The sequence below is a fragment of the Alosa pseudoharengus genome, unplaced genomic scaffold, assembly GCF_046254945.1.
Source record: "Alosa pseudoharengus isolate Yale_2024_CS ecotype anadromous, Long Island Sound unplaced genomic scaffold, YU_APseudo_1.1 YU_APseudo_1.1_scf_3, whole genome shotgun sequence".
Taxonomy (NCBI): domain Eukaryota; kingdom Metazoa; phylum Chordata; class Actinopteri; order Clupeiformes; family Clupeidae; genus Alosa; species Alosa pseudoharengus.
The window spans coordinates 26730169-26755089 of record NW_027468718.1 but is presented as its reverse complement, the minus strand read 5'-3'; the positions used below and the strand labels follow the sequence as shown (position 1 = coordinate 26755089).

Below are 24921 nucleotides of genomic sequence, written 5' to 3'. Positions count from 1 at the left end.
ATTAAGCCACCCTGTCTTTTGTGCTGGCCCTGAGCCAGCCGAGCGGCAGCGCTTGATAAACCCCTCTTTGATTCGTGCATGGAGGAGCCACTTCTCTGGCAGAGGGGCTAATGAATGGGGTTATAATTGAGACAAAAAGAGTGGGAGGCGTTCTGAACCCCATTGACGCCGCACCTCTGTTCTGTCGCCAACCACCTCTCCGCGGGGGGGGGGAGAGAAATAGTTGAATCGTGTGTCGCCTCCTTTGAAAAAGGCGATGTTCAAACAAAAGTGGCTGTTAGAGGCGGAATAAAAGATTAAGAAGCCTCCCTGGCTAGGGCTTTCTTTCTCTAAATAGAGGAGACAGAGTCATTTAATTGCTCATCAGCTAATGATGCTGTTTTATGGTGTTAATATCCCTCATCCAGACATTCTAATAGATAAGTGCTGTCTCCACTAGAGCAGTTCGTATGGGGAGCGGAGACAAGAGAGAAGGGGAAAAATGGGGTCTCTTATGATAATTGCAGCTCTCTCCAAAGAAATGATTGCATTGTCAGAACTGGTGCCAGATCCACACAACACACCTGTAAGGACTTCATCACTTCATCATTGTATTCAAAGGCACAAATGAGAGCAACAGTGAATGGCAAATTGCTTGAGCTCTTTTCTCTCCTTCTCCGTTTCTGTTTTTTTTTATTTCAGATGTAGTCAAATACCTGCAGCTGAACAGAGAGACAGAGAGAGAGAGAGAGAGAGAGAGAGAGAGTAATCTTTGTCTGTGCTAGAAGAAAAGGCACTTGTTTTCCCCTCTGCCTGAGCTTGAGGGGGAATGGCTCTGGCCGTAAATCAGCTGGCGAATGTGGTGTCGCTCTGACAAACATCGCAACCTTTCGAAGATTTGATGATAATGCATGAGACCTCCAAGGCGACATGGAGGGGAAATTTACCGTCCGGTGCGAGCTGCTTTCCTCAGCAGGGCTTGTAAATTATGCTGCCAGGGGACAGTAAGCGCACTCTTAAAAGGCAGCAATTGACTCCTCCAGCCACCTCTGGCTCCATAACCGCGAGTCTCCCCCTCTGATGTAAGGGCCTTATTCACATACTGTAGTTCATTGGCCAACATGTGACCAGACACTCATTAATTCATGCACAACCATGTACAGTAAATTGATTGATGAAGTCACTCTTGGGTTAATATGCAGTCTCTTATTCCTGCTATTACCTTTTATCCTTTCCCCAGCAATACAAGGCAAGACCAGTGCTCATTACTTCACAGGAATGATTAAGAGCTACTCATGTAGCAAAGCATGACTACATCAGTTAGACTGTGAGAGTAGACCTGGCAGTAAAGTCAAACATAAGGAACTGTTCAGAAAACTGATCCATGCCCTTTTTTATACAAGTAGAAAAGATGATTCAACATGAATCCCATATCCTGAGATATTCTTACAGTATTTTATACAATGATGAATTCCACCTTCATTTTTTTGCCCTAGTAACTTGATTCATGAATATATTTTTCTTCTCACATGCCTGAAAGTACCTCATGTGATCAATTGTTCCCTACCCTTTTACATGATTCAGCTGAATGCATGTCAGTAAGGAGAATCAGAAAGTGTTGAGTTATGTTGGCTCGGTCGATGCCAAGTGCTCCTTTATCCTCCCTCCAGGAAAAATCAACATCGTAATTAAACCAATGGTAACTATGAGACAGTGACACGCTGCGTGACAAAATAACCCCGCGGGCACCCTGCCTTGCCACAGTGTTTATGCCCCTTCCAGCACAGCTAACTGGGTCACGAGGCCTCTTCCCCGACGGTGCCTCTGAAGGATGGCCCTTTTTATCAACACATTCATTGATTTCCTCCAGGGCTGCATGGGAGCCAGCAGCTCCCTCCCCACCCCAGCACACATCCGACACCCTGGCTTTAGGTCAGAGAGGAGCCTGAATGAAGCCCCCTCCCCACCCCCCCGTCCATCTCCAGAATCTCCTGAACAAGTAGCTGCTCTGGGGTCTCATCTATGCCTCATAACCCCCTCCTTAGCCAACGCTGCAGGTTATTACCAGGAGCCGGTGGCCCAGGGTAGGAGAGGAAGAAAGAGGCCAATTCCTCTGCCGTGCTTAATTTATAGTGCCGGCCAGGCCCATCAACTTTTATTAGCTAATAACACTGTTACGTCCATTAAGCGTGGCCTCTAGCAGCCAGGGGCTGCCTCACAGTCCCACTGCGCTGCTAGCTCAGGCTAACGCTTTGGCCTGCCAATAGCTCAGTTTGATTTGACACGCCATCTGAAAGCACCTCAGGAGTGATAAGAACAACAACATTCCAGAGAGTCTAGGTGGAGGAGACGGTTGTTAATCGCCTGTTCTCACTGGTGTATACAAACTAAGATACCCAAGACCTGGGAAATGGCTTGCACACAGAGATAACAGAACACACACATTGAAAGGAAATGAATAAAAAGACTTCTGAGGGTCATTGACCTGCTGCTCAGACACGTGCCAAGTAATTGGCTCACCAAGATGGCTCCTTTGGAGGTGGAGTGATGATTGTTGCTGTATACAAGCAATGGCAAAAAGAAACATGACATTGTTTGGAAGTCTGAATTCAAATTCAACTGATACTTCACATTATGACAGTTGGGTTACTTCTTGAATGAAAACCAAGAAAGTATACAGTAACAGAAAGTGGATGACGATGTATAATGAACAGAGGAATCAGTGCATAGTGTAATTTACAGAGCATATGCCTATGGATGGCAATGATGACTACTACTGATTCATGTTAATTGATGCTGAACTGTTAAAAGAAGCATATGGTGTTACCTAGTGTTGGAATCCCTGCTGGGTTAAGTTTTCACTACGTGTTTACATTGCAACTCTGAAACTCTTTTAAATCTTGCTGAAGAGGAGACATTTTTTTATAATGGAATAGACATGGCCTGTTTTCAGAAACCAGGCACTGTCTCAATCAAATCAATTACACTGTTCTAGACACTCCTCTGTTTAGACTGAGGGAGATGACTGTGTGTAAATAAGCACAAAAGGAGAGCTATCAGTAATTACAGGTGTTAATTATATAAAGACACCACATTGTCTTATTATTAGCAGGCAGACATGTTTTTGTTTGGTACATTAATTGCAGAGAGATTGGTTGATTACATTCACTCTGCATATTCTGCTTTTTTTATCTTTTGCTCCTTCATTCCTTGAGATTCATTTGAATGGCCAGTGTTCCTCTACAATGTTCTGTTCAATATAGATCAAAATAGCTCATTTCATTTTGTTGGCGGGCACATATTGTTTTGTACTGTTGACATCCACAGGGATAGCCCTCAGAGAGAGCTAGAGAAGTGAGCAGAATTATATCTTTGTGTGAAAGAGAGAGGCTGGCTGCACAAAGCAGCTTTATATCAGGCAGCCCTTTCCCCAGCCAGATCACCTCCAGTCTACACACAGACACTTGTGGAGAATCACACTGGTATTTATGAAGCACTTATTAGTCAGTCGTTTGAGATAAGAAAATTAATCACTCTTTACTGATACATAATTGCATTTAAATTAATATTTTATCATCTCATCTCATCATTTTGATAGTTTCAATTGTTTTAATGGAACTCACAACAAATATAAAACCGTGAAAAAGCGCCGGTGGTGTTCTTCTTCTCACTCCTGTCTCTCTGGTGTTCTTCACCGTACTTGACCTGTGTGTTACGTGACTGAGAGCAGACCTGTCCCTCACCGCTGTCTGTAGCCCACATCACAGGCCAGAGAAGGGGGTGAGAGCAGGGCGGTGTTGAATTAAGATGTACAGCAGGATGTGTCCTCTAATTGAAAAATTGCCTTTTTGCCCAAACAGTCCCTCTGTGGCTCCTCCTCTCATCAAATCTGTACAATATTAACCATGACACTGGCATAACCGGACTGTAATTAACTCACAGAATCAATTACAAATTCTTGGGTTTGGAGAATTCCTCTGGGTGCACTTTCATAATCAGAGTACTGATGGAGCCGGGTCCCAAGTGGGGACGCGAGAGCTACTACATCTCCTGAGCTCATTCTCCCTCCATCCTGACTCCTTTGTCTCTTTGTGGACTTACCGGCTTTCTGTTTTGTTTCCACTGTTTAGAATGAATTATATAGGTTTTTTAAGCTTCAGTTAATAAAACAATTTATATTTATTTTTTGTTTGTTTTCGTTTTTACAAAAATATATGTGTTATTGACATGCTATTGCACAGAAAAATTATTGATTTTGGTTATTTTATAGATAATCTTTAGCAAAAAAAGGGTTTAATGTAGCTGTCATTCAACAGTTATCAAGTGGCTTAACAGGCAAATAACGTCTCTATTCTCTGTATTCCCCATTAGTCTCTCCTCTCATGGTTCTTAGGTGCCATTGTCTGCAATCCTCTGTGCTGTGACTCTCTTTGCACCCCTGCTGTTGAGCTCAGCCCCAAACCTCCTCTCTATCCTCTCCATAACTCCGGGAATGTGGGGTAATGAGAGAAATATGCTAGATCTTCCTCTATAAATGGTTTGCATATCATGCAGTGAGAGCGCCTCCATTCATTCCTATATTCCAAGCTAAAAGTCAGTTTTAATGACGTGGGCTTCTTAGCTCAATTGGGAAGCTGTCAGTGAGTGTGGAGGAAAAAAACGTGTGTGTGTGTTTCACGGCAGATCGCTGCAGCCAACAGGAAGCAGGGGAAGGAACAGGATTCCTTTTTACTTCTACAAATCTTCATATTATAGCCCTGAAGCTGCAGATAATGTGGTACTAAGCTTTGGCTAAGGATACTGGGTTTTGTCCTTTGCTTCACCTTAGAGCCTCACACTAAATCACTCGCAGTTTGGACTGTTCAGCACCTCGCAGCTGGAAAGGGAATTTGGGAACCCGAGAGCTTGAAGTGCTCTGGCACTTTCTAAAGTTTAACATCTGGTGAGGTGAGGTGGTGGTGCGGGCGATAGTGTGCCACCTACCTGTGTGTGAGTTATACATCACTGTCCAGCTGTGATGATGATGTCAGATGGTGACTGTGACGGACGCAGTGAATAAACTTTGATAGCATCCGCAGATCCACCCAGAGCATCAAGTTGCTTTAGACCCTGTCTACCTGTGTACCATACTTAAAAAGTGTATGCTTGCAGTGAATACAGTCAAAGAGTAGTCATACATCCAGTTTATACCCACAACAGAGCATTCAGAAATACATGTTACATTTAAATCCAAGGAACACTTTGGATAGCAAGACCTTTTGTGTAAGATATAAACACTTTCAGCAATTCTTTGTTGAAACACACATTGTGTTTATTTGTCACGTGTAGTTTCTGTACAATTCCACACGTAGAGAAAGGGAGAACTTGAAGGAGGGAAAGACAGAGGATGTAGATTTTTAAAAAGACAGATGCAGTGCTTGTGTTCTTAATTACAGTGGTCTAAATCAATAAGCAGTTTAGCACGGTTCATTATCTAAAAGCCAGGGGTTGCATTAGCTCAGCAGGGTGCTGAGGGAGGAGGGGCAGTGCAATCTATGGAACTAACACATTCAAATAGAATAGTGAGATCAGATCAAACATAAATAACAAGAGATACCGGTGAAGGCCCAATTTGATGTGGACTATCAGAGGCTATGCTAAACTTCCATGATTCCCTGCCCACTTAGTAGGAACACATCTGTTTGACTTATGAAAGTTGAGCTTACATTACATTACATTACATTACATTTAGCAGACACTTCTTGACCAAAGTGACTTACATATGTCAGCCATATTACAAGGGATCACATTGTCCCCGGAGCAACTTGGGGTTAAGTGCCTTGCTCAAGGGCACAACGGTGGAAGCCGGGAATTGAACCGACAAACTTTCAGGCTACTGCACGCTAGCCCAGCTCCTTAACCACTACACTACCACCGCCTACCACTACTACCACTACTATGAGCTACATGTGTTCGCTTCTACCCACTCTTTTCATTTTCTTACATTTTCTTTAAGTCTCATGGGGTGCACATGAAACAGAAGGTTGCTGCTTTGTTACCTTGCTGCTGTAATAGACATGTGTCTTTGACTGAAAGCATCTTGAATGCCTTTCAATGGTTTTGAACGATGATTTTCGTTAAGGTATAATTAGCAAGTTGCAATAATGGTAAGCTAGCTGATGTTAGATGGTTGACTAACAGACATCCCACAAATCCCACAAATGGTTGACAAACAGACATCCCACATTAAACATTACTGTTGGTCACAATAAGTAACTAATGTTATTGTAGAATTAGTCTAGCTATATATTCTTTTTCTCTGTAAATATGAGCAAAAAAGAGGTAAAAGGCCAAATGATACATTTATATACATACAAACACAGCCATCTGCAGATAAAAGGCTCATCGAACATCTTTGCTTCTCTTTTCCAATTGCTTGAGAGAGTTACCACACATATGTAATGGGCAGCATGCAACAAGTCAATACTGATCATCATGGGAGTACAGGGCAGGAGACAGGAAAGAGAGTTGTATCAGTTTTGAATGATCCTTGATATCTTGCTGTCATGTTGAATGCCCTCATGATATGGCATTTTACCCTGATTCAGACAGACCCTCTGTTGCCTTTACTCTCCCACTGATTAAAACGGTTACAGCTTTAGAGATCCAAAAGCTCTAAGAAGGATTGATGACACCCTGCATACTGATGCATTATTTTGGGTGGAAGATGAAAGTGTGAGGAAGGTGAGATCCAGGGAAGATCTTTTTCCTCCATCACAACGTACAGACGCTGCTGCTTGCCAGTCAGTGACACACCTGTGATCCTTCCCTGAGGCCGAGCAGGGCTCGCTTCCTCTGTAGCGTAGCCCTGCCACAGGATCAGACGATGACTGGTGCTCCCGAGCACACTAGGCCTTTATGTAGGATATGTAGGATAAATACTACATATAGGATACAGTATGTAGGATATGTTATAGGATACATACTGATAGGAATGAAGGGGGGGTGTTCAAGAAACGGAAAAGGCTGGCTATATAATGAGGCGGCTGACAGGCTGGGCAGCCACGTGAAGGATGGACGCACACAGTATCTGCTCTGCACCACCTCCTCCTGAAGGTGGAAAAGCTGCACATGCACGGGCCACACAGATGGAGGAGGTGCAGTGTGTTGAGCACGCCGCACTCGCCACATTACGGCTAACGCGCAGACATTATGTTTGCGTATCAGCCCCCGACAAAGCCAGATGGTTCGGAAATGTACTCTCTCCAAACAAACAAAAGGCCTCATTAATAATCAGTGCTGTACGCGCGCTCTCAGCATCTGCCTGCGCCTGTGCTGTGAATACTAGGCCGAGCGAGGAGGCAGCCAGGACGCAGCACCCATGCATTGGGAAGGCAAGGTGGGGCACTGTTGCCAGCATCCCGGTCACAGCAACTATCTGTCCTCATAATGGTGACAGGTTCCCGATAGGCGGAGGGGATACTGCAGCCCCTCTCATTTGCTGTGGGGGAGAAGCACATTCCCAGAATGTCATGCCTGCCATAAAGTGACACCAGCCCTCTGCTGGCTCCCAAGATTTCCTCTGAAATCCTTGGCTGGCCTTATATTGTGTAATGAGTATTGCTTTCCCTCCCAGATGGACTCCTCAAAACTTTATTTAGCCCAGAAAGCAGATGTGGTTTTGTCTGCAAGTTCATAGGAGTGCATTTGAATTGTCTTCAATTTGTCACGTTGTTCTGCACAATTTAATATTAAAATGTCTGAGCTAATACATACTGTAGGTGTACCTGATTCTCTTGCCTGTAATTGTTGCTTCATGATTATTTTGTTGTTTTACCAGGAGTGTTGGTAGATACAGATATTTACAGGAAGTGCTTGTAAGGAAATAAGCTTGACAAAAGCTTGTTCCTAAGTCCGGAGTAATGTAAATTAATCTAAACTTAAAATAACACGACTTCCCCTTTGCCACCACCCATAACAGAAGGGAAAAAAATTATTTCTCAAAATTATCCGGGGAACATATATCAAAGCTCTATTAGACACTCTGTTATTCTGGTAATAGGTTGATATTTTAGAATCATTCTAGAAATAGACAACACAGTATGTGTTTTGGGTCTTCCAAATTGACACACACTATCCCAATCCACACACACACAAACCTTTCCCCCATATACTTAGATCTCTGCAACAATCTGCTTCTTTAACCAAACCCAATGAGACCCAGCCACACACATCACATTGTCAAATAAGGAGAAAAAAGCAGCATATTTCCTCAGCAGATCCCCAGATGAGCAGATCAAAAGTAAGAAGTGTGTACAGGAGTTGCAGCGTAACTCACACTGTAGATCTCCTTGGCTGATTCTTTATGATGTCCCGGAGGAAGGGGGCTAAAATGAGGAATAGAATATGAAAAGGGGTCTAGGAGCTTAGTGAAGCGAAGTCCAAATGATTATAAAACTGTGTATCTTTGTCCCCACCCATCTCCCCAGCGCCGCCAATGAGCTCAATATGTATGGAAATGAGAGTAATCAGAGTAACGTGTGTTCAGTCTCCAGAGCATGCTAATAGTGTCATTAGATTCATACTTCTCTCTCTCTCTCTCTCTCTCTCTCTCTCTCTCTCTCTCTCTCTCTCTCTCTCTCTTTTGGCCTAACTCCCTTTCTCTTCTATCAGTTCCACACTTTTTTCTCTCAGTCTGTACCCTCTCTCTGGTCTGTCTGTCTGTCTGTCTGTCTATCTCCCGCTCTCTGCCTCATTCTCTGAACTGGAACAGGTGGAGTATTAATTATGTATTAAAATATACAGGCGCCCTCTCAGATCCACATGACTGCACTCCTCCTGCCATATACCTCTGCATGCTTGGTCTCTCTCCCCTTGTACTCTCTCTCTCTCTCCTTCTTCTCTCCTCTCCCTCTCTCTCTTGGTCTGTCTCCACACACACACCCTTATTCTCTCTCTCTCTCTCCTTCACCCCTCCTGTTTTCGTATTTCCTTCTTTCCTCCGATCACTGTGTTAAGTTCAGGCCTGAAGTACTCCATTTCAACACTGAGCACGTCTGAGAGAGTGAAGGGAGGTTTTGTTTCTCTGGCACACTTTCTCTCATCAGCACAGGGCCATCGGAAGACTGGCTGAAAAAGAGTGCTCCTAATCTACCGCCTTGCCTACCCAACATGCCTTCTCTAGGACTCTAAAGCTGAAGCCTCCCCTTTCCATTTCACTCCAACTCATTCTACCTTTGTGTATTTTTAAATTAAAGTCTTAAAATATAACTATGTAAAAAAAACTCTGTTGAAAATGGCTTGTCCAATCATTATGTTTTCAATGGTAGAGGGTTCTGTGATTTTGTTTGCTGGAGGTAATAACAGTAAGTTGTTTTGGTGAAAATATCTCTGATGGTGTCAAAAGGTTTTCAATATGCAATTTTAATGTAATCACTACAAATTGTCCCTTATTCAGTAGTGGATTATGCCTTCAGACACTGCAACAAGTAACAGAAGCAAAAATGGAGTGTCTGACAGAACTTGGATTTGCAATAAAGAGAAATAGAAAATGACCAATTTCAAAATACAAAAAATATCGACTAAATATGGCTGTAATATACAGCAATAACTATATATATCTATTGAACATGTCTTGAGTTATCTTAGCTTAGAACTGTTCCTCATTATAAAGGGTTAATTGGCACAGTGAATAGGCACTTCTAATAAAACACTCCTACGAGCTCCCCTCGGCTAGCCACATTACAGTGTGTAATGTTGCTGTCATTACTGATGTACTGTAACTAGCTAGTGTTATCAATTATGTTTACACTAACTGTAAACAAAAAGCCTTGTTTTGTTTGTTTTACATAATAGTGTGTGTTGACAAATAATAGAGAAAAGCTATTTTTTCATGCTTGCCTGTTAGTTGACGCTGGTGCTTTCAGCATGTGTTTAGAATGTCAAGTGATGGCTGGGCACTCTGGTTGCCACCGGTGGACGCCGGCTCTGAGGCCAGTAAGCTCTGTGTGGCACATTAGTGTAGGGATCTGATAAAAGGCTATTCATGCAAATCTATTATTGAGTTTAGATCATTCCAGAAGTGGAGCTTCAAGTGGAGCAGTGTTGTCAGAAGAAAAAATGTTGTCATTCATCCACACCAACTTTTAATCCAATTTTGGACATGTTTTGTCATGCTCAGACCTTTGTGTGCTCTGCTCTAATGTCCAGAACTTTTCTGTCATGATGTCTTCATGTGCTGTTTCTGTGGCATTTAGTTTGAAATGTTTTGTTGCCTGCCAGTCTGCCAGTTGAGCCCTGGATTTTGCTTTAAGTCACAATAGTACCCAAACACAAAATCTCTCTCTCTCTCTCTCTCTCTCTCTCTCTCTCTCTCTCTCTCTCTCTCTCTCTCTCTCTCTCTCTCTCTCTCTCTTTCTCTCTTTCTCTCTCTCTTTTTCTCTCTCTCTCTCTCTCTGTGCAATATATGTGTGTGTGTGTGCGTGTGCGTGCGTGCACATGCGCTGTGTATTTTCAAGAGAATTCAGTGAGTGAAACAAGTGATCTCAGAGGAAGTGAGTGATCTCAGAGGACACCATAAAAAAAGTCAGACAAGTAACTCACCATGCATCAGATGACCACCACAAAAATGTATGGTCAGCCAGAGGAGAGAGTGTGAGTGGGTGCGCGCTGATAAGACTGTTGTTCAATTCCTTTTTGTATGCACCATGACCTTATAACTTCTCTTTTGACAAAAAGAGCAAATGGATAAATGGCTCAAGGTCAAACCCCAGAAAAGTGTTATGCAGACTAATTGGGATAAAAACGTCTTTGAATGGCAATGGATTATCTTGATGTTGCATGTCACTTCTGAAGTGGCATATTGACAGTATGACATTCATTAGCAGAGAATGGAGCTGGCAACTGCAACAAGGTCTTTCTCATGTACACTTCATTATTGGCAAAACAGTCTGGAGACAAGAGACACATGCCTCCATAGTGTTTTCCTCAATTGGATGTATTGATCCCTTGACCTTGAAAATAATAGAAGCTGAAAAGGCAGAAATGAAAATGTGCTTCATGGTGCTCGAGCCTGAGCACACCAGCCATAGTAGCCTACATCTCATCAAAGCAATCTTTTGTTTAATTAAACACGTTACAATTTAAGTGGGCCAGCTTTTCCATCATGTTTTTGTTTTTTTTCGCTTCAGTGTCTTCAGTGTTGACCAGTGTTAGAGGTTGCTAGGTAACTGGGGTAGATTTGGTGCCCAGTGGCTATGGGTGGTTGGCACAGGCTGATGGCCCCAGAGGCTTTGGGAAAAGGACTCAGTGAAACCCCGGGCTTAGCTAAGGTCAGAGACCGCAGGAAGTTGAAAGTGCTCAGCGTGAACTGAGACCCCATTTGAGACCCCATTGATCGCATACTCCCAAAATGGATGCCTGTCAATTGTGTGCTTTTAAAACCACTCACACATCAACCTTCCCCGGAAAAAGGCAGAAAAATGAAATAACAAAGCTATCTGATTTAGGATAGCCTAGTTGGCTATTGCAAGGAGGTGAAAGCTGTACACAGAGAACATTCAAGCTCTTGTTTAAGTAGCCCATTTTCCCAATGATGAACACTTCACGTTTCTGCGGCTGCGATATAAATGACTAACAAGGGCCCTGAGCGCCGTGGTGTTTAAGCACTCGTGTCACTGCCCATTAGGCGGACGTGGCAGATAGTGACAGGCCCCCGTGATTGCTGCCGCCCGCTGCCACTCCACACCGGGGTCTGCCTGACGCTCATGATGCCTGACAGCCACTGACCGGTGTGGCTCAGGCAGCAGCTCCTCGCCTCGCGTCGCATCGCGGGCCTCGTGACAGCCCCTCTCAGAGCACCCTCTCCAGGCCTCGTGGGTGACAGCCCCTCTCAGGGCACCCTCTCTCCAGGCTGGCCCTATCTCTCGCCAGGCCAAGGTGCTGCTGCTGTCCTTGTGAATGTGGCGCTGGACCTGTTAACAGTATGGGCCTCAGTGGTGACAGCCTGTCCCTCTGATTTAGAGCAAAGTTGACAAGGGTGCAATCGGTTAATGTGTCTTTGTGTGGACATCATATCTCCCATCAGTGACCAGGTTTGAACCTGATAAACAACTAAGCCACTGACATTTCCTTGACCTATTGATAGGAAAATTAATTGAATAATGTTGCAGGAATTTCAAGGTCATTATGTAATATCTGTCAGGTCAAATCAAGCTGACACTTGGTTGACAATGTGAAGCCCATTTGTTATGGTTATAGTATGCTACAGTGCAAAATAACAGCATCCTCATCTTTGCTCCCATGAGACAGCCAAATGAGCTAATGTGCCCTTCATCTGTGTTTGTCTGTAGTCAATCCGGGAGGTGACTGGATATGTGCTGGTGGCCCTCAACCAGTTTGACTATTTGCCTTTGGAGAACCTCCGTATTATCCGCGGCACTAAGCTCTATGAAGACCGCTACGCCTTGGCCATCTTCCTCAACTACCGGCGCGATGGAAACTTTGGGCTTCGCCAACTTGGTCTCAAGAACCTCACAGGTAAGGCCATCAACAATCTGCTCCTCCTATATAACCACAAGACCGCATCCAGTGTGAAAACACATAAACAACACAAACTGTATATTTTATTAGCTGACATTACATAAAAATAAAGCCAGATTGTTATGAAATGCCCTGATATTTATGCCATTTTAAAAAAGCATTGTTTTGGTTTTGCCCTTCTTTCATCCTTGATCACAGATGCCCTTTTGTTCAAATCTGTACAGAACTTGTAGAACAAGGCTTGCACTTGCTCCCCTTTTTATGTCAAGCATGAATCATTACCTAGGAGACAGAAAGTGCTTTTTAGGTACATAAATTGATGCTGTAAGTTGTGCATAAAGGCATCTATAAACATTGCTACTCTGTGTCCCCTAATGCATAAGATGTATATGAGGGTATTTACTGTGATTCACAGTTGTAGAAGAAAAAGGTGTTTGTGATAGACTTCTGACAGCTGTAACTGTTTCATAATCTGCTCTAGAAAGTGTCCCGTTTTCTCTGAAGTCACGGTTGAGAGTTTTGAGGAGGAACTTACAGTAAAGGCTCTCAGAAATTTAATTAGATCCCGTCTGCCAAGGGACTAGTGACCCTGTCTATTTGAAGCCAGTAACAGGCTGCTTTAATGACTCAGTTTTTATATATGTGATTATGAACCATCTCTGTAGGACGGATCCTCATAGTCTGACAGTGAACTGGAGTACTTAGTAGCAGTGTTATGACATATTTTCAACATGATTTATTTTTATTTTGGAATTATTTTTAGATTTCTTTTGGAAAAACTCATGCAAAGTCTGTTTAATCTTAGGCAAACAATTCAAGTCAAATCTTGAGGAAGCATTGCATATAAGGCAAAAAACGGACATGTTCTTTTGTAGTTCAGTCATGCAACAAGCATGCAACATTTCTCAGTGTTTATTTTGTGGTGCGAGTTGCACAGATGTTTTGTGCCAACAGCACAGTCTTCCACCCGATCATCATACAGGAGAGCTTGGTAATGAGCTTCTAGCAGCAGGGGGAGACCAAAGGTTTGTTTGTGTGTGTGTGGGCTGAAAGAGCATGAATCCCATCCTATCCAAATGTATATGCACATGCCAACGCCACACATACTGTACATCTTCATATATTTTGTGCACCCCTTGGCCATCTCAGACATCTCACTCTCAGACAGTTCCCCTCCTGGATTAGCCAATCACTGCAGAGCTCCATGGTGAAATGACAAAGAGATAGTAAAGTGTTGTACTTTTACTTCAGACAGCGTAGGGATGATGTCAGCCCACTCCATCTCGGCCTCCATGTCCCTGCCAGGTGAACAAAGCTCCTTTTGCCATTGCTCCATGCTCACCTCATTTTGATCTAGTCATCCTTAGAAGAGATGAATTGCTGGGGCTCTTGTGGTGGTCACTTAGTCACTGCCTAAGTGGGTCCAGTAGGTGACAATGAAGGCAGGCGTTGATGGGTTTACGGTTCGTGCTCTCCTAATGTTATTATTTGTGCCACAAATAGCCAGAGCAGCGGTGTCGGAGTGGCCTTTGAAGCGGACTGAATTCAGCGTGGGCACGCTGGGTGAACACAGAGTAATGTGCCGTGCTCATGTAGCCAGAAAGAGAGAGAGAGAGAGAGAGAGAGAGAGAGAGGATGAGGGTGGAGGATAATGAAAAGTGGTAAACACAAACTAAGTGTTATGATATATAGAGTAAACAATGCACACCCTCCTTTCCCATCCAACCTCTCTCATCAGGGCTCATCTGTGTCCTACTTAAACTCAGTTTGAGTGGCACCAACTGAGTGTGTGTGTGTGTGTGTGTGTGTGTCTGTGTGTGTGTGTGTGTGTGTGTGTGTGTGTGTGTGTGTGTGTGTGTGTGTGTGTGTGTGTGTGTGTGCGCGCGCGTGTGTGTGTGTGTGACATGCTCTTTTTCACACACATACATAGCCTACACAATACTGTATCACGTGGGTGTGACTGCAGGAAATAATTAATTCTACAGACTGTTGTTTTTGTAGCATGTGCGACGCATATGTATACAGCCCTGCTTCATTTGTAATAAGCTCAAGTTTTATTTTGATGGGGTGACTAAGTCCATTATTGGGGGATGATGAATTAGATAGAGGTAAATGTTTTGTAGCTTAGTGCACTCTAATGCACTATACGAAAGAGAGTAATTGCTTTCATTCATCAGAATGATAGAGGAAATGTCAAACTGGCCCTTAATTCATTACAATTACGGCGCAAGAACTAATTATTACACAGTTGCCATGTTAAGGATTTTGATTGACGCAATATATGAAAGATGTAAAGGTCATCCAAGAACTTTGGGATGACCTTCAGTTGGCCTATTCAGCGTGAGGCAGGTGAATTGGCTTACATTTCAGCTTCATAAAGATATATGTAGTAGATCCCTGGAACATGTCCCCTTCTGAAGAATACAGGCAGTGCAGTAAGAGTTGACAGTTAATGTCAGTTTCATTCACGCTGTGTGAAAACAAAATGATCAAATAGTCACCTTGGTTGGTGTACTTCAGCTTTACATTGCTTCATTATAGCCTTGTTGTTCTTTTGTTTCAGGCTCACCTAGTGCTGTTGTCTTTTTTCCCATGAAGCATTAGTTGGAATGATGCTAATAGGGCTGTTTTTACTTGTGTATGTGTGTATCGTTATGCATAGGTTGTGAGCACATTGATATGCATCTGAAAGAATGAACCACTTCTAACCACATCCCACTGCTCTATAAAGTAGAGGGGGAAATCTATAGTAGGGAGAGAAAGGGTGGGAGGTAGAGGCTGGAGGGTGTAAATGTTGTTTTTCAGTTTGCACATGGACCTCCGCACAGCTGTGTTGGTGGTCTACTCGTGTGTCTTAGCCAGCACTTGAGGGCATCAAAGCTTTTATGTTTTTTACGGTGCCCTAAGACACACGCAAACTCCAAATGCATTCTGGTGCGGGTGGGTAGGGAGGGGGGGCTGATTACATGTCGCCAGAATGGAACTCCCCATGGGACGAATGCAGCGCGTACCAAGTACCTGGAGGCACAAAGAGAGTCTTACCAATCTTACATCGGTGGGAGTCCTCTTACAACTGGGTTCAATAAAATTCAAGAACTGTACGTGGTGAAGACCATCTATCGTTACTACTAATGACTTCTACACTGTTCCTTTTTGGAGAGCGGTACATGTGCCCAGCACATTTCCCTGTGGCTAAGAAGATCTATCAGGTGCTGAGCAGGCACATGAGTGGTGGAGCTCTGTGTGCAGGTGTCTGCATCATGTGCTGGTGCTTATAGCCACAGCCAGGCTCCCAGCTACTCACTCACACTCACTTATTTCTGTCAGGCAAGGGGAAACAGAGTCCAGGGACTCAGCTCTCCTTGCTGTCTCCTACTCCTACCCTAACCCCCCCCCCCCCACCGCCCACCGCAGCCAGTAAATAATTCAAACAGTGTGTGTTGTTCCACTTACCCGCGTCCTCCACAGGAGTGCTCTAAGTACACATAACCCATATGCTCCACTCTTAGCGCTTACATTAGGTAATGCACTGTGCACATGGCTCCGTATCCTTCCCAGCTTGCGCGGCAACTGTCTTTAGGAATATTGAAATGAGCATCTGGTCCCAGCGGAGCCTGTTTCTCGGTGGCAGGGAGTCCAGTGGTACGCGAGAGGCAGTGAGATGCGGAGGGATGCTTGAAATACCAGCCATCCCCTAAGGGAGGGACTGAACGCAGTGAAAAACAGCCAATCCCATTTTTCCTTTCTCTCTATCTTTCTCTATCTCTCCCTTTTCTCTTCTTTCTTTTTGCGTGCTCGTCTTCACTCACTCTCTGACTCTCTGTCTGTTTTTTTTTCTTCCGCTGGCTGACCTCAGGCTCTGTCTGTTCCCTGTCATTGTCTGGGCACACGCACAGGTGGGCACTAAGGCCTGGCACAGGTGCCGCCTAGCTGCTGAACCCAGTCACCAACCCCTCACCCCGAGGCAGCGCAGCGCTGGAGCCCTGCCCAGACATGGGGGCTCACACACACACACACACACACACACACACACACACACACACACACACACACACATACTCACTCAGGCAGCTGTCCTCCACCGCCTCCTCTGATTGGAAAACAACAGGCCATGCCGTGTCTGCAATAGAACAGCAGGGCTGGCCTGTGAAGGCTGCTTTGAAGTGGCAGTCACATTATCGTGTCGTTTCTCTCATAGTAGCTCTCTCGAGATGTGTAGAGGGGTCGATGCAATCCATAAGCAACATATAAGAGGATAAAGGTTATTAACTACACAAGGCCTAATCTGCAGGCTGATAAAATGGACCTTCTGGTATTGAAACTGACCTCCAAATCCCTGGAGGTTGAAATTGCCCTGGATCAAATCAATTTGTCGCTGGTATATTCTGATATTGCCCTATTGATTTTTTTGTGTGTTACCCTGTGTGAGGGAGTCGGTATAAGCATGTCGTTTGCCTGACTCTCTGGGACCCTTTTCTTTTTCTTCAGAGACTCCACTCAGATTTTTTCCATCCAGATGTGCAATGAAGTTGGCGGAATCAATGCATTTGGGATTAGTCTTAGTGTGAGGTGTAGAAGCAGGACACCATGGCCGGGCCCATTTCCTGCTCCTTGGGTGACTAGTTGGGTGACGGGGGGGCGTGTGTGGCCACATGGCTGTTAGAGGGGAGAGAGGTAATGGTGTCCCTGACTGTGCACATTTATAACACTCACTTCACTAAATAAGAAGTGGATTGCTGGCACATGGCTCATCTCCCTTGTCCTGGTCATTTCTCTCTGTCACTTTCTTTTGCATCACCTGAGGTTTCCATACACACACAGCAGTTCCATCCCACCTTTATCATCTACCGGGACCTTTCACTAGGTTCCTACAGTATACTGTAGGCCCTGTCACTTCCTGCATCTTTCCACACACCTTCCGGGACACTGTTCTGAAGCAAATGGTATTAATTATAGCTTGTCCCAGCACTGAGGTAAAGGTTAGCCATTGCCACTTTGCCTGACATTTTAGATATTCCACTCAGCTGGCTGTCTGAAAGGAATTAAGAGACATTTTTCAGGCACAGCCAAACACATTTCTCCTGCTACTTTTTTTTGTTTGAGTCAACAGCACACAAACAGCCCCGGTGCATTCAGATGGTAATTACTGCCTGCTGGCTTTGCAAAATAATAACAGCCTCAATAAAGAACATAAAACAGATGAGCGTGTCAATTTAACACATTTTTTATTCTCTCTGTCTCTCTCCCGCATTCTCTTTGCAATTAGTTTGCTTTAGTTTTGGTGCTATATTGTTGTTTCATCTATTCCACTGTTATTTAGCAACTTGTCCCCCCGACTGAGAGCGCTGGCATCTCCGCATCCATTTGCCTGAGTGGCTGGAGCCCCTGCGTGCATGCCCATAGCCCAGCACTGAGGCTTGATTGATCCATCCACACTCCATCTGGTCTCCACCGCCACCCCTGATCTGCCTTAAATCCCACCCAGTGACTTCATGCGCTTACAGCCTTGGCCACAGGCTCCATGAGCAGTGGAGTAGCTCTGTGTACATGGTCTAATCTCCGAGGCGTTCACCGCTATAGCCAGATAGCCAATCTGCCGGGGAGTAAGTATAAGTATATACTTTTTTGATCCCGTGAGGGAAAAACACAAACAGCACACAGTGAACAGACAATGAGGTGAAGCACACACTAATCCCGGCGCAGTGAGCTGCCTGCTACAACGGCGGCGCTCGGGGAACAGTGAGGGGTTAGGTGCCTTGCTCAAGAGCACTTCAGCCACGGCCCACTGGTCGGGGCTTGAACCGGCAACTCTCCGGTTACAAGTCCAGAGTGCTAACCAGTGGCCCACGGCTGCTTTGCATTCCTACTGAGGGTGTATGGCTAACAGACAAAGGGGGCAGAGTATTCTTGCAGATCTGTTAATAGTGGGCGAATGCTGTGGAATGTGCTGGGAGTGCAGGTGTAGTGCAGGGTTGACTTCTAAATGGAGAGAGGCCCTCAGACTCTGCTGCTTTGAGTGTGATGTTTGTATGCAGGTGTGTGCTTTCTCATCACTCAGCTTTGCATTCCTACAGAGAGTGTATGGCTAACAGACCAAGGGAAATCAAAACACCATGGGTCAATATTTCAAAAACAAATAGTATAGTCTGCATTGAATCTCATCGACAGTTTTAATTTTGTTGCACACTCACACACACACACACACACACACACACGCACACACACACACACACACACACACACACACACACAAACACTTCTACACATTCACATACCATGTGTTCCTCCCTCTTAGTGGCACATATGCACTTTCCTAGATAGTATTTGAGGTCTGCGTTCAGCTCTTCATAGCCCCTTTGGTCGTGTTCAAGTGGAAAATCACATAGATCATGCATTAACAGCACAATGGCACCCAGGAGGACAGAAGCATGAGGAAACTACTTGGCAGCATTCTTCCTCTAGAACAAAAGCGAGAGAGAAGAGGGGGGGGGGGATGAAAATTACTTTTGTCTCTGACATTCATTTCCATCTCTTGCTTGGCAGCGTCCAGACCTGAGGTCGCTTCCAATTGTGTGCCTAATTGATTACTTCCTATGCAATTACGCTTGTGTCATACTCAATATTTCAGGGCCTGAGGAATGTGTGAGTGATCTGCGGGAAGAATTTCATTGTCTCATTCGCCACCCCAAAATACACCTTTGGGGATCATAGCCACTGTTTCAGTGCACAGCTGTCCCAAGTTGAGCTTGGTTATGAAATGCAGTAAGATTTTTCTTTAGTGATCTATTCATTAAATTCAGCTGCAAACAAGCAGACCTGTTTACATGGAATCTGTTGCCACAATTATCACCCAAACAAAATCTGCAGAAAGCGATAAGAGGTACAGTAATTAGGCTACACTGGGAAGAGAACTCTGAAAATAACACTATTATGTAATGTACGTCATACACATGTGTTATTGTTTGGACATATTTGTCCACGTTTTACTTTCTTTATTTTTTAGGTTTCATTAATGGGCTCATGTGGGAATAGCTTCAGTATGAATAGGAGAAAGCCATGAAACATTCATAGAAAGAAAATAAGGGATTTCAGATAACTGACCTGCTTGCAACTTAACTAATCAGTTGAAGTAGAACATACAGAAATGTGCATGAAGAGCTTAGGGAAGGATTTGGGAACAGTGATATGTAATTTGGATGTGCAGACCTATCGAGGTGAACATCCCAATTTCAATATTTTCGCTGCAATCAGTCCGCGCTGTGATTTGAAAGCTCTTTATCTCAGGAAATTGCTCAAAGCCTTGTCCGGCGCCAATCTGCACCAGCTGGCAAGCGGCATACAAAAGATGCTGCACTCTCTGTGCAAGATGAAAGGCAGAAGAAGAGGGTCAGAAACAAAGCCATGGGAGATGGAAGTTGAAACGTGGAAGAATTCCTTCTTCAAGGGCTCCTTGTATTTAAATCTTGTAATATCATTGGATGGGGTGGGAGGGGTAGGGGGGAGGGCGAGCCATAATTACACAGAGATCAAATGGAGAGGCTGGGGCTGGTGCTAAAGCCCCTTCAGTACAGCTGGGACTCCGAGGAGGAGCCGGCCACATTAAAAATGCATTTGGTGTCATCATTAAGAAGCTGAATGATTAAAACATATCTCCTGGCTTCAAACGTCATTTTCCCTATCTATAAAAAAGGCCGGGTGAAAAAAAACACAGGCACAAACATGGTTTGATGTGGCTTGAGTGAGGTACTCAGGTAGTGGTTACATAAGGAATTGGGCTTCTTCAGAGTGTTATTTTAGTCATTTCCACTTGAATTAGCAGATCATTCACACACAATCATGCAGTCACATAATAACCCCATTTAAAGGGGAAGATGAAAGCAAAGATGAAAACATATGTGAATGTATACATGTACATATACTGAAACAGTCTTAGCTACAATGTACAGTATATAAATGTTTACATGTGCATGTACTGGAACAGTCTCAGCTACAAAGTATATGAATGTATACATGTACATATACTGGAACAGTCTCAGCTACAACGTATATGAATGTATACATATTCTAGAACAGTCTTAGCTACAAGAACCAAGAACTAAGCACAAGAGCATTTGTCATGCGAAAGTAACTAGCCACAGGACTTAAAAGCCTGGTAAATGGTGGTGTTGTACAGTAGATGGAGGAGTTGTACAAATGGATGGATGTAAAAAGCAGTGCAGTTGCACAAAGAGAAGTCCCACAGACAGTGCTGATCTGGTCTGGCTAGTCCCCAGCATGAAGCCAAACTCAATATGCTGTGCCTCACTCATGCTGCCGAGTCTACTCACATCACTGTTTTAGACTGTTATGAGACAACTGTCAAGGGCCAAGTGCTTTAATGCTTTTATATTGTGAACAAGTCTCCTGTGAAATCTGACATGACAATTTGATCTGCATGTCTACTGAGAGGTACTGGTGATCTGGTGATAACTGTTGTCCCATGGCATAGTCACATGGATTGGGTTTTTTTTACTCTCATGTGAGGCATTCATTTCACAGATATTATATATAGCGTACAGTTGTTGACCACAGGGCTTTTCAGATGGGACCTTGGTCAGCTCAATTACAGCTGGAGAAAGCTTTTCCTTTTTTCCAGCCCTTTTTGTTCGGGCCGGACTGTTCCATTCAAAGCTCATTTAGAGTGTTATGCTGCCATGGGCTCTGCAAATGAAAGACTCTTTTATAGACATGGTCATCAGCTTTCCCATTTGTCTCCATTATCCCTAAATGGCTGGTAATGGAGTTGTGCGACATGAGACCCCCCTCCCCTCCCCTCCACCCCACACCCATCACACCCCACCCCATCCTCATCCTTGAGGGGACTCATCATCACCTCGGAGGGGCACCCATCAGTGAGTTAACCAGATGGGTGGGGACTCTGTGGATCAATCATGAGAGTCCTGCTTCAGCCTATTCTCTTCAAGAGCAGGAGATGGGTGCATCACCTCTGCCACCTCCCACCCTCCTGCGGCATTCTCCATCCCTGTGTTGTCGTTTGCCATATTGCTTGTTTCTTGGGGAAAAAAAGGAGCAAAAAAAAAAGAATCTTGTCTGTGGCCCTGTGACTTAATTTTCCATTCCTTAGAACATGACAGGTCCTGATGATATCAACGACAGCTGTCAGCAACCGTTTGCATGCGTGTGTGTTGAGGGACTGAGGGAGCGAGGGAGGAATGGAGCAAAGGAGGGAGGGAGGGAGGGAGAGAGGGAGAGAGGGAGCAAGCAAATTAAAAACAGAGGAGCCTGACGGAGTGGGGATGAGCGGTCGGGAAGGTGCTGAAAAACACAGAAACTGGAGCGCCGTGTGCACACACACGCACACGCACACACACACACACACACACACACACACACACACACACACACACACACACACACACACACACACACACAGTGGTTGGACTGCTGAATTATTCAGCAATGGCAGAGCAGAAGGCCCGGGGCCCAGCCCAAACCGGACCAACCCCCTACACGCTGCTGACGTGCAGACCGGCGCACAACCACTGCTCCGGGTTCACCTTTGTTTCGCGTGGCACCTGGTCCTGCATGCCCAACAGCCACGGCCAGCCACATCCACTGCAGCATCCGCTCTCAGCGTCCAGCTTCAGCTGACAGAGCCCTGCGGAGACCAGCCTTGTGTCTCATTAATTGTTCATTCAAGCAAGCAAAGAATTTAGATATCAATTAATAAGCAAAATATTTTTTTCTCCTCTTTCTGCCATTGCCTCCAGCTATTTTTTTTTTCTAGAGTTCTTAATCAGGTCCATTCCTGCAGAGAGTAGAGAAATAACCTTGAATGTCAAGCCTGAGTATGCATGCTCTGAAAAGGGGCATTACAAAGAAAAACAAACACTGGAACCTCACCAAAAATATACATAATTCTTCATTTAATCTAATATGCAGCCTTTTAGCTTGGCCATTGCCCCGTGACCAGAGATTTAGGGGCTCTGTAACACACAGGTATGAGTCTGCTTGGACTTGACAGTGATGTGATATCTTACTCAAGCCTACTGTATCTTCTAATCCTAACCCAGCCTTTGACCACACCTCTGTGTATGACACTTTGAACTATGTCTGCTCACACCCTGTTGCCGGTAAAGATGATCATCTGGCACCTGGGCTAACCACTGTGAGAGGCTGCGCTGGTGCAGGGGGTGGAGGTGGAGGGTGGAGGTGGGGGGTTGAAGACTCCCTGCGCTTAGCGTAGCCTCTCATCTGGCCGTGCTTCATCTGCCCGTGCTCCAGTGGGAAATGTTAATGAAACACTTAAGAGGGCTAAACCAATTATTTCTGCTTATGCCAATCTCAGACCTCACGCTTCCGAAATGTCAGCAGCAGCGCCGAGAAGCGTGTGTGTGTGTGTGTTTGTGTGGGAAAGGGGGGATGTGGGGGGCTAGGGAGAGAGAGAGAGAGAGAGAGAGAGAGAGAGAGAGAGAGGGAGAGATGGAATAATTAGGTTTTTGAAGTGATGAAGGGAGGGATGAATGAACGGATGACGCAGAGGCAGGCCGAGAGGTAGGGGCTTCCTGTTGCACAAAGCAGTGGCCATGGCCATGAGCAATGAGAATCAGTAATGCACTGGCCTTTTTCAGTGTCAGCAAGCATTTCCCTCCCAGAGCTTTTCTCCCCATGAATGCCAAAAAGTGTGAAATGCGGAAAGCAGTGTGTCTGATTCTGAATTAAATTGCAGGTCACAGTCTGCCCACATTTTGGGGGGATGTCATATCCTTTTAAACTGCAACAGGTTGAGAGGCTAATTTCTGTATGCTCATGATGTATAGCCTGTCCCCTGGATAGCTTGAGACTTCGCATCAGGCACATTATGTAAATATTCCCCCGAATGAAAAGCAGTGTACCCTCAAAAGCAGTATGGGGATCGAGAGAACTTTTTTTTTTTTTGTGGAGCATGACATGGTAATTGCCACACTAAAAGGAGAGCAAAAGCGAGCGAGAGAGGGAGAGATGGAGAGACAGAGAGAGAGAGAGAGAGAGATGGAGAGAGATAGAGGGAGAAGACCACTGCTTCAGTGCAGCAATCTGTTTGAGAAATTGGCACGCTGCGTGGCCCTGACTGCAGCGGCCTCTGCGTCTCCCTCTGTGGCTTAATAATTAATGTATTTATTTTCTGCGCCGTGGGTTTGGCGGAGAAGTGGAGCAGCGCTGAGCGGAGGCAGTCGGGGGTAATGGGACATGAAAGGCCCATGCTGTTCTCCAGCGGCCCCTCCGAGCAGAGAATTCGCCCAGGTGCTTGCTACCTCACACATGAATTCATGAGCTAAATATACAGAGCGTGGCCTCTATAGCGTTCTGTCTCTCTCTCTCTCTCTCTCTGTCTCTCTCTCTCTCTCTCTCTCTATCTCTTTCTCTCTGTCTGTCTCTCACACTTTCTCATTTCTCCACACGCACCAGTTTGCCCCCCACACACCCAAACACACTCACGCTCGAAACTGTCCCCATGTGCCTCGTCCTGCTAACCTTGCTGTCCCCCTATGACATCATAATGCTCTAACTATGGTGGTTACACAAGCTGTGTGGAGTCATCTTTTCTTTTCCAGCAGAATGATGTCAACAGCCAGAGTCATTGGCAGACAATTGTCTTATCAGATTTGGTTTTCATCTCTCTGGGGTTGGTTAAGGCAGTCTGTACTGTACTGAAAGTTCTGCTCTGGACTCTGATGTTGGAGGGAACCATTCCCTAGTTGTGTACATCAGTCAAGATGGAGTGAATTAAACTGGTACCATGGCTTTTGTTTTGTTTTGTTTTGTTTTGTTTTGTTTTGTTTTGTTTACATCTGAGCATCTGCCAGACCTGGGTCCTAAGGTCTGATGTGTGCCTCACCCACAGCAGCTGTAATGCCCCCCCCCCCCCCCACACTCCCACTCTTCATCTGTTTCTGCTCCTTTCTCTTATTGCTAAGCACACTCTTGCGCTACTCCCTACCCACCTGATTGGACTATTGTGCTCATTAAGAGCCATTGAGATTGCTGCAGTCCATGTTCCAGCTCAGGGAGAAGGAGACTGTAGAGAGGTGAATAAGACCGGCATTGTTTCCGGCATGCATGCTTTTGTAATGGGGCTCTTAGGAACTCATCTGCATCATTTGTTCACATTCTCCGGCCTTAGCCACTCATCCCTCATCCATCAATTCCATCTCCACACTCCACTGTAATTAGACAAGCTTTCACGTTTATGCTTCAGGTCTACAGTGAAGCGAGCACCTGGGATATGCATGATTTAGCACTGAGTTAGACTCTGTGTTTGGATCGTGGGTACACTTCGTACTGCAAGTTTGTTTTGTTTTGTACTGCATCATAATATCTTGGTAAAGGTGTATTGTAGGCATGGGCCTGATGTTTTAGTATCTGTTTACTGGAGTGCAAAAC

The 24921-nt window shown here is 44.9% G+C and overlaps 1 protein-coding gene across 3 annotated transcripts in view; it reads left to right on the top strand.

Moving 5' to 3' along the window:
- The window catches only part of erbb4b (erb-b2 receptor tyrosine kinase 4b), a 226514-nt gene that overhangs the window by 117049 nt on the left and 84544 nt on the right, over positions 1–24921 (top strand). For all 3 annotated transcript variants that reach the window (XM_076263756.1, XM_076263757.1, XM_076263755.1), the window contains exon 3: positions 12309–12495. In XM_076263756.1, coding sequence (XP_076119871.1) covers positions 12309–12495 — 187 coding nt within the window. The remainder of the gene's footprint in view (positions 1–12308; positions 12496–24921) is intronic.